The following is a 16,192-nucleotide window of genomic DNA, read 5'->3' on the forward strand; positions in this document are numbered from 1 at the left end:
TAACAGTAGAATAACTCGTGCCAGGATATGAAGTGAACTCACGGCCCAAACAACAATGACAGCCACTGCTGTGTTTCTGGTGGTAATGATGGTAGAGTGCCTCAGTGGGTAGCACACAGCTACATATCTCTCCAGAGACATCACCACCAGTGTGAGAGGAGAAATTTCATTTGTTAGATTGGCAACTATGAGGAGAAGGCCACACACAGTATATGTCAGTGTCATTCTGCCAGTAGAGAGCAGGTACAGTAATTGGCTCATTGCCATCTGTAGAGTGTCTGCAAAAAGGAGGTTAAACAGAAGAACATAACGGGAGGTTTCACGAAACACCGTTTTACTCCTCAAGGTGAATAACATAACTCCATTAATGAAGAGAAACACAAAGCATGGCACTGTAGTCAGAGTGGACATCAGAATTCTTTCCAGTAACCCCTGATACTGATCAGCAGTGATATTGGTCAAATATAGATTTTCCAACGACATTTACAAAAAGCAATTAAGACATGAACCTATTAAAAAAAAAAGTATTATTCCAGTCTGTACTCCCACAACAAAGAGGATATCAATTCAGCAGAGATGCCTGTTGAGTTCACCTGATGAATCTAAAATCATGCAAATGAATTTTCCCTCCTCCGACAGTGAGCAGGTTGGAGCCCATTCTTGTATCGATGTGAGCTCTACGTGAGCTGAGCTGGTCTGAAGGCTCACACACCCTGACACTGTATATGAGCTTTGTCCTTACAAACACTTCACGTCATCCATCACATGTAACATTTGTTAACAGTTAAGGGCCAAGTCATCTCTCTTTTCTTATTATTGTTAGCAATACATCTAGAAAGATAGAAAAATAATGACAACATTTTAAAGGTTTCAAACTACCAAAATGTAAATGTGAGATTCGAAACAAATCCTCTTTCAATTTTCAAACACATTTACAAAGCACCATACACAAGTCTAATATCATCTCTGGAATAAAACTAATCCTAGTATTAAGCCTGTCACTGAAGGAGCTGCACAGGGCAGACAGGGGGTCCTGGAGAGGGTGGGACACATTGTCCAGCAGGGAGGACAGCTTGGCTGCCATTCTCCTGTCTCCCACCGCCTCCACAGTGTCCAGAGGACTCCCCAGGACAGAGCTGGCCTTCTTTACCAGTCAGTTCAGGCGCTTCCTGTCAGCAGCCGAGATGCTGCTGCCCCAGCAGGCCACACCATAGAAGATGGGTGAGGTCATATGTGTGTGTCTGACCAGTCCAGTTTATTGTTCCCATGGAAACCAAGGTACTTGTACTATTCCACAATCTCGATGTTCCCTCCCTGGATGTTAACTGGTTCCCCTATCCTAGTATTAGGGGCAGTGGGCAGATGCTATAGTGCAGGGAATATGTGGGGGTTCTGTGCCTTGCTTAAGTGACCCTGACAGTGATGGAGAACTGGCACCTAATAGTCAATGTTGTTTTGGAAAAAAGACCGGCAAAGGGATTATTACTTTTGCAAGGAAAATGTTTTTTGCTTGCTAAGTTAATTCTAGGTAGGCGCTGTCTTGTGTGATCTAAAGACATCAGAGGTTTGGCAATGAAAATAAACATGACATATGACCACAGAAGATACGATATATTTCCATAATCTTGAAAAAGTAAATCCTTATAAATGTTTTTATGGACAAAAAGATCGCAAGTTCTTAGTGCACCATTTTTCTAATAGGCTGAAGGCCTTCAAATCAGTCACAAAATGGCATGCTCAAGTGGAATGCAGAGTATTCGCACTTGCGTACATTAAATCAGTTTTTTTTGGGGAAAAAGGGGGTTACCGATCAGCTCCATGGGAGAGAAAGATAGTTTTGTATAAACTCTCTTTCAAGGACGTTTGTCAAAGGCAAATACCTTCAGCCATTGAAAGTGGAAGATAGCTTCCTTGGTTTTGCACTGCAAATCAGAGTAAGCACAACTTGGACCGCTACCCCTCCAGTGCCCTGTACTACGAAGCCAGTTCAACAGACCCTGGATATGTTTGAGTTATCTGGCTTAACTAACCCTAACAAGCAAGATCTCGCTAAGCGGTCCTACGACGCTGGTTATCAACTCGGTAAATCAACCCAGGGTTTCTCTGTCCGGCTGAGAGCGCGTTCACGTGAAAGGGGCGGGGTTAGCAACATTTGACCAATCAAAAACATGGAGAACCGGACTGACAGCGCAGCGGCATACTCCATTAAGGAAAAGTAAACTATCACAAATATGACAAAGTTAAACTTTAAACATCAATGACTTAAGCAGATAAACCAGGATAAAAACCAAATAGCTGCACCTGCAAGGTGAATACAGAACAGCTTGTAAAAAAATAAAATAAACTACAGAGTGTTTGAATACGTACATTAACAGGTTTATGATATCACTGCACCACTAAGACACGAGTGGATCTGACTTTAATTGCATTTGAGTGTTTCTTCAACTTAATTTGTTGCTTAAAATAATACTTCTACATACAGTATGTGACACTGTGAGTGTTGCACGGCCAGATACGGCTCAAACTAGCTGTCTCAGATAAGGAAATAGATTATATATTATGATATTATATGATCGATGATGTGATTGATGATGTGATATGAATGATAAGTTCGACACGTCGGCGTCTTCCCTGCATTCGGCAGTTTAAAATGTATTTCCTTTCTCCTGTAATATGACTTGATAGATTTAAACTCCGCACACTGAGCTCTGATTGGTCAGCAGGCGGTGCTTTCACTGAGTTGATCTCTTATCTGGAACATAACCTGGGGGGTATAGCCTACTACGGAGCAGGATTTTCGTTTAGCAAGATAACTTCTGGGATTTCCGGTACTACGAAGCTGGTTCACTTTTTAGCGGGCTAGATCTCCATGGTGACTTATCCTGGAACCTAGTCTGTGCTCCGAAGCAGGATATGTTCCAGGATAGGAGATAAACACAGTGAAAGCACCACGCCTGCTAGTAGTAATATTCATCCCGCTTCCATCACATTAGTATGCATAAAAAAGTGAAGGGTCACACCTCCCCCAATTATGCAAATGAGCTAAGTCCCGCCTCCCCTTTGATCGAGTTGTTAGATCTCAAGTAGGTGTGATATCCCAAGTAGGTGTGAGATCCCAAGTAGGTGTGAGATCCGTCGATAGGAGGGGGGTGATGTGTATTCACAGGTGTGAAAAGCCCCCACTGTTGCGCCTTATGGTGTATAATAAAAAAATATAAATAAATTTAAAAAAAAAAGAAAAAAAAAGAAATGCTGTTTCAATCACATTAGTATGCATAAAAACTGACAGGTGGGCCCGCCCCCAAGTGTGTGTGTGTGTGTGTATGTGTGTGTGTGTGTGTGTGTGTGTGTGTGTGTGTGTGTGTGTGTGTGTGTGTGTGTGTGTGTGTGTGTGTGTGTGTGTGTGTGTGTCTGCCATCTTATCACTAGACAGAGGGGGGATGTCATTTAAAAACACTTACCTTACACTTGTATTTGTTCTCTCCAAACCACAGTGTCTGTAAAGGTGGGGGAGACTGTCTCCCTCTTCCTGCCATCTCTCTCTGTTTCTGCTGATGTGTAAAATATACAAAATAACGTTTTATATACTTACTCTCTTGGTAAAAGGTGATGAAGTTTGCAGCGTAAGCCAGCCATCAGTGTTCTAGTTTTAAGGTTTTGCATACCTCAAAGTGTGTCTAAAAGTATCTTGGCAACAGAAAAAAAAAGCCAAAATTCCCTAGGCCATTAAAAAGAAACCGAAATGCTGCTAAGAAATAAGTTCAGAAAGCTATGACTCCAGTGGAACACTGTTAGAGTGAAAAGTAACTCTCAATGTATTCGGACAGAGTATGCAGATGGGGGCTGATCAGAACAAAGAAAGCACATTTTGCCTTCCTAGTCAAAAGTGTTGATTAAGTTAGTCTGCACACACTCCCTTACTGTCACCCTTACCGCTTCCGATGGCTGTCAGGCCTTTTGGTGTGTGTGTGTGTGTGTGTGTGTGTGTGTGTGTGTGTGTGTGTGTGTGTGTGTGTGTGTGTGTGTGTGTGTGTGTGTGTGTGTGTGTGTGTGTGTGTGTGTGTGCGTGCGTGCGTGCGTGCGTGCGTGTGTGCGTGTGTGTGTGTGTCAGCCTGGCCCTGCCCCTTCCTCCCCCCTTCCTGCCATCTTATCACTAGACAGAGGGGGGAGGGATTTTAAAAACACTTACCTTACACTTGTATTTGTTCTCTCTAAAACACTGTGTCTGTAAAGGTGGGGGAGACTGTCTCCCCCCTTCCTGCCATCTCTCTCTGTTTCTGCTGATGTGTAAAATATACAAAATAACGTTTTATATACTTACTCTCTTGTTAAAAGGTGATGAAGTTTGCAGCGTAAGCCAGCCATCAGTGTTCTAGTTTTAAGGTTTTGCATACCTCAAAGTGTGTCTAAAAGTATCTTGGCAAGAGAAAAAAGCCAAAATCCACCTAGGCCATTAAAAAGAAATCGAATTCCACGTTTTACAAATGTACAGACACAAATGCAGACTTGACTACTTGGCAGTTGATTAAAGCAGATTTGTCCGTTTTCATCTCTCAAAGGTTTGGGTCCTGTTCAACACTGGGTACAGAAATATATTCAATATACAGTCATTTGTACGTAAAGATTTTTAAAGTTGTAAGCACTTAGAAATATGCATTTGATTGCATTTAAAGTGGCTGTAGACAACTTATCATAATGTCAAATTTGTAATGGATGTAGAATAAAGACGACATGAGCATTTAAATTGGCTCCCTATAAGACTCGCTTTCTCTTTGAAATTATGTCTGGCTCTGAGTAGTGTTCTCCCTTTCACAATAAAAGCCCAAACACAATACTTTCTGAATCACTGCAGGAAGTAATGTGCTAAAATGCAAATACAAATAGCTTACAGTAGCTCCCAATTAGTTTTGGAACAATTGGAAAACCGCAAGGACTGTGGAAACACCTACTGGCAAAGGATTGCGGATGCAAATTATGCAAAGAGGAAGAAAAAACATTCTATCTAAAGCTATATAACACAATCTGCATATTGAAAGTATGAGTAAAACAAAAACAGTATGCATGTTGATGCAAACGATGATGTTCAGTAAACGATCCATCAAAATCGAAGGATCCAATGTATTTTTAAATGGAGCAGAAATAGAACTAGTCTCCCAGTTCAAGTATCTTGAACAGGGAGTGTCATATTGGACTCGCACTTGACTTTTAAGAAACATATCCAGAAAGTATCAAATACCATTAAATTCAACTTGCAACATTTTAAACAAATTAGACCTTTTCTTAACTGTCAATGCTGCAAAGTCATACCTCCACTGTATGATTCTATCCCACATTGAATACTGTTTTACAAACTGGTCGTTTGCTTGTGCCACACGCCTGACACCCATAGAACAGCTGTTCAAGAGAGCTATCCAGGTGTTTGACAGAAAGCCAAAGTCATACCACCACTGTACCATCCTTGAAAATCAAAAATTTTTGAGTTTTTGACAATTTTAAGTCTTTTAAAAGTATGTGTTTTTTTATAAAATAATATTTACATGGGCTGGCCCCCCTCCCCTGATGGGAATTCATCCACAGAAAACACAATGGACACAGCACTAGGTCAGAAACCAGAGGAGACTGTGAAGTCCACCACAGACGGACCACCTTTGGACAAAATGTCCTCTCCATTAAAGGCAGCTCATTGTGGAATAGCCCCCCAACTGAGATAAGGGATTGTCCCACTCTCAATAGTTTTAAAGGTCAACTTAAAGAATGGTTGAGCAACAAACAGACGTGTAATCACCGCTAAATAAATGCACTTTAACACAGGGGTATCTCCTCTTGCACTTTATGTAGCGCTTTTTATCTTATCTTTCACTTTATATATCATAGCTGCTACATTGTACTGCCATGTGGTAAATGCTTGTATGCTGCTCATGCTCTTTCTGCATATCATGTATTTATTTTTTCTGTATATATAAATGTCATGTTCTTATATGTTGTATGTGACGGGACTACAGATGGAAATTAGCTCAAAGCTAAAATCCGGCTCATTTAGACTTGTAAGCATTATTTTTGTTTTAAAGTGTTCATCAATGTGCACTACGGTAGCCCTGAAGAAAATTAAACATTAAAATATGTTATCGATGTCCCCATTCCCAGTTTGTTTTGGGAATAATTGCGATGTTTACTATGTTTTGGTAGCTCTTAACAAAACAGAATGTTTGTAAAAACTGCGACTCTAAAAGGCAAGTTAGTGATTTTAACACTGTTTCGATGAAACAATACATTATACAATATTACGACCTTTTGCCATATTTTCACCACAATATACTTGTACCTTTTTTTTTTTTCTGGTTGTAGGGCTTCAAGATATTTTGCATGTCATGCATAAACACGGTGTCATCTTTTCTTGAAACTGACGTGCTGTCCGTTTTACAAACAAGTTCAAGCGGTCTTTAAGATGTGACATTGCGCTCTGACTATTTCCCTTAAAATGGTGACAAACTATTGCTTATTCTTAAATTTGACCTCTTGCTGCTTGGTTGAAAATGATAGATGAAAAATAACTTTTAAAAAAAAGACTCAAACAGCGAGGGACATTATACTGGTGAAAAAAACTCTCAATTCTACAGATGACTCCCCACACTCAACGCAATAAGCCCCTCCCTCCAAACTAAGGACCCCACTAAGACGACAGTTTGAAAACTAGCTATGGATCTGAGAAAAAACAAGTTTCCCCCCGTGAGTTGCAGCCAGGAACAAACTCCTGGACTACCATCATCACCACCATTCTGGACACCCGAATCTTGCAGTACTACTGCTGCTTATTTTGCTCCTTGGGCCAAGACGCCTCTGTTTATGGACACAGTGAAATAAGTGTTGGTTGATATTGTGGAGGGGGTGATACATCGGTACAGAGAAGAAATATGCAACGGATGCCGAGTCAGTCACCCCGGCCAGAGGCAACACGATTGTCTGAATGACATGCCCACATTTTTTCTTCAGAAACAATTACAACGCGTTAATGAAAAGACTCTGGCTCACCGACTTCATTACTGAGATCGACCAGACTCTTATTGATAAATACATTTTCACGGATGATTGGAGGATCCAAGGCGCTTCGGAGGCTTTTCTGCACAATCTCAAAAATTGCAGACACCTCAAGCAGAGACTTGAAAAGATCCATGCCGAGTTGGATGGAGAAGAAGAAGACTAATAACCTGCGGTTGATTGAAGCCAGGGATTTTTTCTTTTTCGATACATTGACTTTTTCTTTAAACTAAAATAAAAATGGGGAACTACTATGCAAAACGCTCTGTATATATTGATCAGAATGTAGTCAATACCCTTTTAATAAGTGTGGTGATGAGGACGATTGAAAACAGAGTGAATAGTGATCCCCGTGTAAACAGAATGGCTGAAGTTTGTAAACTAGAAGACATTTTGGATATTGTTCGTTCTGGCAGTACTATTCCTGGTCATTGGGAAACGATTGTAAACGAAACATTTAAAGTGGTCCTGGAATCTTCATTTTCCGAAACATTCTGTAACATTATCGAAGAAATGAAACAAACATCAAAAGTGTATCATGTGCTCTCATTGTATGCTCTGTTTGTAGATGTAATGCATCTGTGTGTCAAAAACAGCATACACATGAATATTTTGACTGAAGTGAAAAAACTCCATCATGATATTTCCAGTAATCTGGGGAATTCTAAGCTGGAGACGGTCCTGGGGATGTTACAATCAGTATAACTATTGATTTTGTCTGTGAAAAAATAGGATTTAAAAAAAAAAAAGAAAAAAAAAAGGTTTTTTTACATTTTAAAAACTGTTGTCTTCATTATAGCAAGGGGAGCGTGTCTGATACATGTGTATTACAGTCCTTAACATGCACTGTTGTCTTCATTATAACAAGGGGAGGGTAACAGTGAAGATGTATGATACATGTGTATTGAAACGTGCGTATTATACCCCGACAGAAACACAGAAACACGGAAACACAGAAACACAGAAAACACTGAAACCACTGAAACACTGAAAAAACCCAGAAACACTGAAACACCGACACACAGGAACACCGAAACACAGAGACACAGAACCACAGAAACACGGAAACACAGAAACACAAAAACAAAAAAAACACAGAAACACAGAAAACACAGAAATACAGAAATACAAAAAAACTAAAACACTGAAACACTGAAACACAGAAACACAAAAAACATTGAAAAACAGAAGAAAAAAAAACACAGAAACACAAAAACACAAAAACACAGAAACACAAAAACACAGAAACACAAAAACAAAAAAAACACAGAAACACAGAAAACACAGAAATACAGAAATACAAAAAAACTAAAACACTGAAACACTGAAACACAGAAACACAAAAAACATTGAAAAACAGAAGAAAAAAAAACACAGAAACACAAAAACACAAAAACACAGAAACACAAAAACACAGAAACACAAAAACGCAGAAACACAGAAAACACAGAAACACAAAAACACAGAAACACTGAAACACCGACACACAGAAACACCGAAACACAAAAACGCAGAAACACAGAAAACACAGAAACACAAAAACACTGAAACACTGAAACACAAAAACACAGAAACACAAAAACACAAAAACACAGAAACATAAAAACACATAAACACAAAAACACAGAAACACAAAAACACAAAAACACAGAAACACAGAAAACACAGAAACACAAAAACACAAAAACACAGAAACACTGAAACACTGACACACAGAAACACTGAAAACACTGAAAACACAAAAAAAACAGGCTTGTGTACTAGTATGGTTTTTGAATAAACACATCAGTATTTTAAAAAGTCGATGGGAGGCTGATGCAATTTGACTTTTTAAAATGAAACAAAGATACAGGGGGGCAAGCTACAAACACTCTGTTTTTCTGACTAAATTAATCCTGGCAGGTTTATGTAAAGTATAAGTGTCTTGTTCAGATAAATATTTAACTGCAGACACTTATACTTTACATAAACCTGCCAGGATAGAGGGACTTATTGCGTTGAATGGGGGGAGTCATCTGTAGAATTGAGAGTTTTTTTTTTTACCAGTATAATGTCCCTCGCTGTTTGAGTCTTTTTTTTAAAAGTTATTTTTCATCTATCATTTTCAACCAAGCAGCAAGAGGTCAAATTTAAGAATAAGTAATAGTGTGTCACCATTTTACGGGAAATAGTCAGAGCGCAATGTCACATCTTAAAGACCGCTTGAACTTGTTCAAAAAACGGACAGCACGTCAGTTTCAAGAAAAGATGACACCTTGTTTATGCATGACATGCAAATATCTTGAAGCCCTACAACCACAAAAAAAGGTACAAGTATATTGTGTTGAAAATATGGCAAAAGGTCGTAATATTGTATAATGTATTGTTTAATCGAAACAGTGTTAAAATCACAAACTTGCCTTTTAGAGTCACAGTCTTTTACAAATATTCTGTTTTGTTAAGAGCTACCAAAACATAGTAAACATCGCAATTATTCACAAAACAAACTGGGAATGGGGACATCGATAACATATTTTAATATGTTTAATTTTCTTCAGGGCCACCGTAGTGCACATTGATGAACACTTTAAAAAAAAAATAATGCTTACACGTGTAAATGAGCAGAATTTTAGCTTTGAGCTAATTTCAATCTGTAGTCCCGTCACATACAGCATATAAGAACATGACATTTATATATATACATACAGCAAAAATAAATACATGATATGCAGAAAGAGCATGAGCAGCATACAAGCATTTACCACATGGCAGTACAATGTAGCAGCTATGATATATAAAGTGCAAGATAAGATAAAAGCGCTACATAAAAGTGCAAGAGGAGATACCCCTGTGTTAAAGTGCATTTATTTAGCGGTGATTACACGTCTGTTTGTTGCTCAACCATTCTTTAAGTTGACCTTTAAAACTATTGAGAGTGGGACAATCCCTTATCTCAGTTGGGGGGCTATTCCACAATGAGCTGCCTTTAATGGAGAGGACATTTTGTCCAAAGGTGGTCCGTCTGTGGTGGACTTCACAGTCTCCTCTGGTTTCTGACCTAGTGCTGTGTCCATTGTGTTTTCTGTGGATGAATTCCCCCAAGGGGAGGGGGGCCAGCCCATGTCAATATTTTTTTTTTTAAAAACACATACTTTTAAAAGACTTAAAATTGTCAAAAACTCAAAAGATTGTGATTTTCAAGGATGGTACAGTGGTGGTATGACTGTGGCTTTCTGTCAAACACCTGGATAGCTCTCTTGAACAGCTGTTCTATGGGTTTCAGGTGTGTGGCACAAGCAAACGACCAGTTTGTAAAACAGTATTCAATGTGGGATAGAATCATACAGTGGAGGTATGACTTTGCAGCATTGACAGTTAAGAAAAGGTCTAATTTGTTTAAAATGTTGCAAGTTGAATTTAATGGTATTTGATACTTTCTGGATATGTTTCTTAAAAGTCAAGTGCGAGTCCAATATGACACTCCCTGTTCAAGATACGTGAACTGGGAGACTAGTTATATTTCTGTTCCATTTAAAATACATTGGATCCTTCGATTTTGATTGATCGTTTACTGAACATCGTCGTTTGCATCAACATGCATACTGTTTTTGTTGTACTCATACTGTCAATATGCAGATTGTGTTATATAGCTTTAGATAGAATGTTTTTTCTTCCTCTTTGCATAATTTGCATCCACAATCCTTTGCCAGTAGGTGTTTCCATAGTCCTTGTGGTTTTACAATTGTTCAACTAAATGGGAGCTACTGTAAGCTATTTGTATTTGCATTTTAGCACATTACTTCCTGCAGTGATTCAGAAAGTATTGTGTTTGGGCTTTTATTGTGAAAGGGAGAACACTACTCAGAGCCAGACATAATTTCATAGAGAAAGCGAGTCTTATAGGGAGCCAATTTAAATGCTAATGTCGTCTTTATTCTACATCCATTACAAATTCAACTACTTCATTATGATAAGTTGTCTACAGCCACTTTAACTGCAATCAAATGCATATTTCTAAGTGCTTACAACTTAAAAAATCTTTACGTACAAATGACTGTATTTTGAATATATTTCTGTACCCAGTGTTGAACAGGACCCAAACCTTTGAGAGATGAAAACGGACAAATCTGCTTTAATCAACTGCCAAGTAGTCAAGTCTGCATTTGTGTCTATTCATTTGTAAAACGTGGAATTCGGTTTCTTTTTAATGGCCTAGGCGAATCTTGGCTTTTTTTTTCTCTTGCCAAGATACTTTTAGACACACTTTGAGGTATGCATAACCTTAAAACTAGAACATTGATGGCTGGCTTACGCTGCAAACTTCATCACCTTTTAACAAGAGAGTAAGTATATAAAACGTTATTTTGTATATTTTACACATCAGCAGAAACAGAGAGAGATGGCAGGAAGGGGGGAGACAGTCTCCCCCACCTTTACAGACACTGTGTTTTAGAGAGAACAAATACAAGTGTAAGGTAAGTGTTTTTAAATGATAAGATGGCAGGAGGGGGGGGGGGGGGGGGGGGGGCAGGGCCAGTCTCACACAGTCACCCCGCTGTCTGATGAAGAAGAAAAGTGGTAACATACATCAATACTATCTTTAATTATTATGTTTATGGTGGGCTTTTCTTTAGGGGCTAAAATAAGATTTGATGTCGCCCCGGTCCACAGCAGGGGTTAGGGGAGACCGCCACACACACACACACACACACACACACACACACACACACACACACACACACACACACACACACACACACACACACACACACACACACACACACTTGGGGGCGGGCCCACCTGTCAGTTTTTACGCATACTAATGTGATTGAAGCAGCACTTTTTTATTTTTTATTTTAATTGTATTTATTTTAATTCTTTTTATTATACACCATAAGGCGCAACAGTGGGGGCTTTTCACACCTGTGAATACACATCACCCCCCTCCTATCGACGGATCTCACATCTATTTGGGATATCACACCTACTTGAGATCTCACACCTCGATCAAAGGGGAGGCGGGACTTAGCTCATTTGCATAATTGGGGGAGGTGTGACCTGTCACTTTTGTATGCATACTAATTTGATGGAAGCGGGATGAATATTACTACTCCCGCTTACCAATCAGAGCTCAGTGTGCGGAGGAAATAGAGTTTAAACTTCCGTTGCAGGGAATTCGGCCGGCCAAAATCACCGACTGTGTGAACGTGAAAATGAATAGAATATCACCTCCCATCTTCAGAGCAATCGGACTATTATAACTATTATTATACTATTATGTTAAGAAAGCTTAATTAAATATCTGCCACAACATAAGTAACCGGATCAAAGTAACATTACGTAGCCTACAGTCCGCGGCACTGTGAGTGCAGACGTTGATGTGTCCCATTATCATTCATATCACATCATATCACATCATAATGTATCATATATTTCCTTATCTGAGTCAGCTGAGCCGTACCTGGCCGTGCAACACTCACAGTGTCACATACTGTATGCAGAAATGAAGCTCAGCGCAAGTTCAGGCAGGAAGACCTATCACTTCGTATTGCACATCATGGCAATACTCGCTCCTTTCACTAAATGATGGGGAGCGCCACTCCTCAAACTAACCTATCACTTCCCTCCATTCACAAGCCTAATTATCGCACCTGTTAATCCCTCTATATATGCTCTCCCCTTTTCCATCAGCTGTCTTCCAGGTGTCAACGCGCAAGCAGCAGCAGGGCTTCGTCCCAGCTCCAGGTATATATTCATCAGCTCCGCAGTCTTGCGGATTAAGCTACAGGCGGCGTTCCCCAGTTGGCTAGCGGTTCTAGCTGGCCACCCCGCAAACCCGGGCGCGGAAGGAAAAGACAAGGAAATCGGGCTCCACAGAAGTTCCTCCGGCTTAATGGAAAGGGGCTACTTCAGGCAAACAATTGACGCACGCCTTCAGTCGAGAGAGAGCATCACTGGCATCAGGGCCGCTCTAATGCGGCGCTTCCGGCTTCACGCGGAACGGGTCCTCATTGCTCGCGAAGCTTCACCCATTTCTGGCTTCAACTACAACCCCTCTTGCAGGCAGGCAGGGCTTAAGCTACATCCCATCAAAGCTACTTCTCCTCCCGGCTCAGTAGCCAGTACTGGACACTAAGTGCGTCATAGACGGCTAGCAGGTTCAGTGCACAGCAGGCTTGTCTCCTTTCCCTGCGCCTCACCACTAAAACAGGCAAGAAAAGAGAAGAGGAAAAAGAGAGGAAGAAAAGTAAAGAGAGAGAAGAAGAAGAGCAAAGAAGAAGAACAAGGAAGAGAAAAGCAAAAGAAGAGAAGAACGAAGAAAAAAGGAGAGAGAAAAAGAAAAGAACGGAAGAAAGAGAAAAGAGAGGAGGAAAGAGAAGAAGAATAAGGAGAGAGAAAAAGAGAGAAGTTCGTTTATGCATTGTTGCCTTTAGTTCAGGGTTAAGGTGAGTTTCAGGCAGCTTCGGGTGTAACGCGTTACAGCATGGAGTTATGCAGTTCGGGTAACTACTACCCGTCACAATGCTCAGTAAGTACCGCAGTTTCAAGCTTCAACACAGCCACGGATGCTGCCCATCCGTGTTTTTTTTGGGGGGGGTTTCTTTCAGGGAGAAAGAGAAGTTAATGTAAGATGATAGAAGACAGTCTAATCACCCAACCAGCACATCATCATCTACGTCTCACCGTGGCGTAATTAAACTGCTAATTAAGCTAGTCCTATATCAGGGCTAGACAGTAACGGTTGCCAGGTTGCCATTGGCAACCATTCAGAAAAATGTCAACCACTTCTTGGACTTTGGTTGCCATCAGTGGCAAACAGTTTTTAACATAAGAAATAAGGACAGCAAAACGTGCACCCCAAAATAGATAAATGTTCATATTTGTTTTAAGGGTGATATTTAATTGTTGTGACCAGTCGGAACCTGATACTTAAATTGCACGTGCATTGGCGTGATTACGGAGCCAGAAAGCGATGCACGTTTACTCGCGTGCGCGGTGCGCCGTGTGTTTGTTTTACAACAAAATGGCGAAGCAAAAATAAGTTGTTTGATTGTGTGGTAAAAAGTTCAGCCAACACTTCAACTTCTCAAATGAATGTTCAAAGTGATTCAACTGATGGAGCGTAAGGTAAAACCCGAACGAAAAACAAAGAGGACTGTTTTCCATTATCTTCCGGTAAAAGTTCCTTCAAAATAAGAGTCCCGATCTTATTACTACCAAAATAAAAGTGCAAAACGAAACTTTACCATAGAAAATGGTGGCATTCAATTATAATCACTTCTATAAAAAGGTAACACATTTTAAATATAGTTAGACATATTAAAGGTAATTTACAGCATCAATAATGAATATCAAATGTTTAACTGTGAATGGTTTTCATTTATTTAACATTACAAATGTATTAGTCTGGCCAATCCAAGACTTCAATGCTGAAGGGCCAACGGGTCTATGGTGGGGGTCAGCACAAAGGTCAAGAAAATCCACATTTGAAAGGGAGACAACGGATGATCAAGAAACTAGTGACTTGCTCAATTCATTTGTGAGGGATCTATGAAGAACAGGACAACAGCAGCACTACTGGTATTTTGTATACCAGCAATTGAGGGTGGACAAGTTTACTACCACTTAGGTTCAAATAAGTGCATTAATTACTTATTGTAAAGCATTTGAACATTCTCGTGTCACATGTTCATTATTAAGTTGATGTATAACTGTATAGCATCTTAATTATTCAAAATATAAGGTATCTAAAAAAAGGGCAACCGTATTTTTCAGTTTTGGCAACCAAAAGCGGATGCCTGGTTGCCAGCCTGGCAACCACTTTTAAAAGTTAGCATTGAGCCCTGCCTATATCATGGGTCATGTCTCAGTATTTACCAAAGCAAATATTATTTCATGCTGCTCATATTGCACTCATATATTTGGTTTCATGCTCACATGGCTTATGTTAAGCAGGGTATGATATTCATGCATCATTGTACTCAAGCTAACAGCCGCATTACATTGTCTACATCTCCTTCTTCGCCGGGCATCGGCTCGTGCCGGCTATCCAAGATCTCTCCAGCTTACCTCTGGTAAACATGCATATAACTGGTGGTGGTGTCTTAAGAACATTTCAGGGCTCGTTCAGGATAGGTGCAGCAAACCTGCCGCAATCAAGGTAATTGTTCCTCTTCCCTACAACAACCGCTTCTCATCCTACATTCGTCCGAACCTCAGTGCCGTACTGGCTATCCAAAGGTCTCTCCAACCTTAAAATTGGTACGTATGCATATAACTGGTGGTGGTTCTTAGCATGTCAGCACGTATATTCGCCCCGCGGCTCATGGTTATCCTTGCATGTCTAACCCTGCACGTCCAGGTTGTAACCTTCAGGTCTGTATAAAATGTGTCCCTGCGAAGTCAGGCTGCCCCGTACGTCCGGGAAGCCCTGCATGTCCGGGATGCCCTGTACGTCCAGGATGCCCTGTACGTCCAGGACGCCCCGTACGTCCGGGATGCCCCGTACGTCCAGGATGCCCTGTATGTCCAGGATGCCCTGTACGTCCAGGAAGCCCTGTACGTCCAGGGAGGATGCCTAGGAGGCATCAGTATGTCTAAATCCCCACATGTATTAACCTCTCATTTCATCCATAGATTTCCACTGCATCCCACAAGGTAAGATTTCATCACGTTCAGTACTTCATACTTTCACTTCTTTTGGGTGTTCATCGGAAACGGGTCTTCCCTTCCCGAATGACATCCTACCAAACCTGGACCTAATCGCCAAACACCATTTCATTCACTTGTTATAAACTGTCATCATTATGTTTCATTTATATAATGTGACCCGATAATAAACATGTATTTCATACATCACGTCTCTCCTGATTGAAATGAAGCTCAGCGCAAGTTCAGGCAGGAAGACCTATCACTTCGTATTGCACGTCATGGCAATACTCGCTCCCTTCACTAAATGATGGGGAGCGCCACTCCTCAAGCTAACCTATCACGTCCCTCCATTCACAAGCCTAATTATCACACCTGTTAATCCCTCTATATATGCTCTCCCCTTTTCCATCAGCTGTCTTCCAGGTGTCAACGTGCAACCCTTCGCCTCCTGCTTCCAACTCAGGGCCAAGCTCAACCTTCTCCCTTCCAACCGGACCTAACCACTTATCACCACCACCAGTTTCTA

At 40.5% G+C, this 16,192-nt stretch overlaps 1 protein-coding gene across 1 annotated transcript in view; it reads right to left on the reverse strand.

The window, feature by feature from the left end:
• Nucleotides 1–483, reverse strand: part of LOC307016188 (odorant receptor 131-2-like) — a gene marked incomplete at both ends in the record, with an annotated part of 2,684 nt that extends 2,201 nt beyond the window's left edge. The window contains one exon of the mRNA XM_079645225.1: nucleotides 5–483. Coding sequence (XP_079501351.1) covers nucleotides 5–483 — 479 coding nt within the window. The remainder of the gene's footprint in view (nucleotides 1–4) is intronic.
• Between the last annotated feature and the right edge of the window lie 15,709 nt (nucleotides 484–16,192).

This window comes from Notothenia rossii (assembly GCF_949606895.1).
Source record: "Notothenia rossii genome assembly, chromosome: 8".
Lineage (NCBI taxonomy): Eukaryota > Metazoa > Chordata > Actinopteri > Perciformes > Nototheniidae > Notothenia > Notothenia rossii.